Source organism: Sinocyclocheilus anshuiensis, unplaced genomic scaffold (assembly GCF_001515605.1).
Source record: "Sinocyclocheilus anshuiensis isolate Anshui unplaced genomic scaffold, SAMN03320099.WGS_v1.1 scaffold1662, whole genome shotgun sequence".
Classification (NCBI taxonomy): Eukaryota; Metazoa; Chordata; class Actinopteri; order Cypriniformes; family Cyprinidae; genus Sinocyclocheilus; species Sinocyclocheilus anshuiensis.
In genome coordinates, this window is record NW_015545835.1 from 426,474 (window position 1) to 429,324 (window position 2,851).

Here is a 2,851-nt window from a genome sequence, read left to right on the forward strand (position 1 = left end):
AAGTGGGGACATGGGGTAATGTCCTGAAAAGTCACCTTCTCCTTGTAATACCTATGTCATACCTTTGTCATCATACAAATTTATGTCCTCATTTGTCACAAAAACGCGCACTCTCTCTCTCTCTCTCACACACACACACACACACACGCAATTCATTAAAACCGCATTTAAAGAAAAGTTTTCTCCCCCTACACACAGTGATCAAGAATAGACTATTGCACATATAGAATATATTTGTCCGACAACAGCTACATCGGGTCCACGTACAAACAGTAATGTTAACTGTTAATTACGAATTCAAACTCAATCGGCAATGTTGTAAATTAAAACTGGCATGAATGTTAAGAGAGCAATCACTTTATTTTAAGGTGTCCCTGTTTCAGTGTAATTAAACAAATGAGTACTTACTAAAATTAATTAACAACTTACTTTAAATGTACTTACTAGGCCTATAAGTTAGTTTGTAATTATGTAATAGTCATAATTTACTATTATTTCCATAGTAGCCTACTTGCATGTAACATATTACCTACACATCTTACGCATCTGTGTAAAGTGTCACCGAGCAATCTTGTGCTATAAAGCAACTCAAAGCTTTAATCTTATAGAAACCAACACATTTCAGAAAGCCATATGTTTAAGTAAACAGTGTACTGATGAATTTACCTGTCTGGTTGTGAACGCGGCTCCAGTCCCCCATCACTGATTCAGATGCACTGATGAAAGCCATTCAAACTGTGACACGAGCGCTTTCGCTTCACTTCTCTTTCTGCTTCTCCTCGTCTCGCCGAACCGGTGGACCCGCGCATGCGCAGAGAGAGCGACAGACAGGCAGTATGATCAGTATGGAGCGAGTGTTTAGGATTTATGATGAGGACACGCTGTCTCCAAGCTGTCGCTCTGTTTTAGTGGCTTAACCTGCGTGCTCTGTTACTCATCAAGTCGCTGTATATGTGGTGGCTACAGGTCCAGATGACCGCTGAAGGACCCAACAAGCCTAGATTAATAAGAAGAAAAAGATAACAAGACAGTAGTCTTAACGGCCAATATAAAAATTCCAAATCTTTTTTTTTATTACATTTATACCTCATTATATACATTCTGACATAATGTGATTTTTTTAATCAACTCGCTCCAAAGATTAGAGCTCCTACAAATAGTTAGATCAGCGACAGTAGTCTTAACGGCCAATATAAAAATTCCAAATCTTTTTTTTAATTACATTTATACCTCATTATATACATTCTGACATAATGTGATTTTTTTAATCAACTCGCTCCAAAGATTAGAGCTCCTACAAGTAGTTAGATCAGCTCAAGCACTGGCCTAAAGTTAAGAGATTTTGGTTAGGAATTGTGTTATCAGACTGTGATATGTTAAAATGGAATATATAGCCTGTGTATATTGAATTAAACACACTTGGGACTGGTGTTCATTTAGCCTATGCATTCTGAGGATGTTTTGAAATTGCAATTGTCTATAAAATACATAAATTGTAGATAGCCCATTGGCATGCCTCAGATTCTGATGACTGTAAAACAAAAGAAGAATTATTGTAGATTAGTCTCAAGGCCTTATCTTAATGTTGATGACTTATAGAGGAAGTTAGGTGTTGTCTTGCAAAAATTGAGTTTCAGTAAGTAGAAAAATGAAGTGAAAGTTGAGCAAGGGTTTGAAGTAGATGTTCGTGAGAGTTTAAAAGCATCCTGAAGCCAGATGGAGAGGCTCAGAAAGAGGAACTACTGCAGGAAGTACTGCAGGTGCCTGCAGAGTCGTGACAAGCTGAGCGCTTGAACAAGTGCATGCGTCACTTCCTGTTTGTTGCTGCCACGTGGTTTGAGTTTGGAGCTCCGTCAGGTTAATTCTTTATCACCTATTTTTTTTTTTATCTTAAAATCAATTTTATACACCATCATTTCCGTTTCTATAATGTGTGAACATATCCCCCATCGTATTCTACAACAAAAACAATCAGAGCGCCTTATTATCACTAGTTTTGATATTTTATGACATGATTTTGATTTCCCTAATCGATTTCGTAAGATGCACACTCACTGTTTTCCTGGTGCTCGTGTTCTCAATGTTTCTAAACAGATACCCACAATCCTGAAGGGAGACGAGAGCATCGGAGCTGTCATGCTTCACACGGGGCTGAACGACATCAAGCTGTGGCAGACGGAGATTCTGAAGCAGGACTTCAGGAGCCTAATCGAGACGGTTCGCAGCACATCGCCCAGAGCACATTGATGTACTCTGCTTGACTGAAACCTGGCTCAAACAAAATGATTATATTGGTCTAAATGTGTCTACTCCACCAAGCTACTGTTATAAGCATGAGCCCCGTCAGACTGGTCGTGGCGGCGGTGTTGCAACAATAGGTAACACTTTACAATAACAGTACATGAATTATCATGTACTAATACCTGAATGAATAATTACTTGACTATGAACTAATGATGAGTTAAGATATGTATTAATCAAGAACTAATGAAGAACTAACTTAACTACGACATGAGTCATATGAACTACTGCATGAATAACACTACCTTAATTACATGTTAGTTCCTGCATGTTAGTTAATGTAGTAATTAACACTTTGGGGTAAACTAAATCAAACACGCTCTAGAAGCAAGATGTATGAAAATGGCACAATGTAAAATTGTTTATAAATTTGCCACCTGCAGCTGTCACAAACATCAGTGAACGACAGTGGATTTCTTGCAATATTTACATTTAACCTAACTCGTCCAACACACAATGATGCATTCATAATTAAAAACAATTTCATCTCATTCTGTTTTGAGTGATTCCACTGCTGCCGTCCTACAATAACGTATTCATTAAGCAGGTG

General features: G+C 38.0%; 1 protein-coding gene across 1 annotated transcript in view; it reads right to left on the reverse strand.

Moving 5' to 3' along the window:
• The window catches only part of susd3 (sushi domain containing 3), an 8,879-nt gene extending 7,980 nt beyond the window's left edge, over nt 1–899 (reverse strand). Inside the window, exon 1 of the mRNA XM_016499455.1 lies at nt 667–899. Within this exon, the coding sequence (XP_016354941.1) occupies nt 667–730 (64 nt within the window). The 5' untranslated portion in view covers nt 731–899. The remainder of the gene's footprint in view (nt 1–666) is intronic.
• Nucleotides 900–2,851: the final 1,952 nt, after the last annotated feature.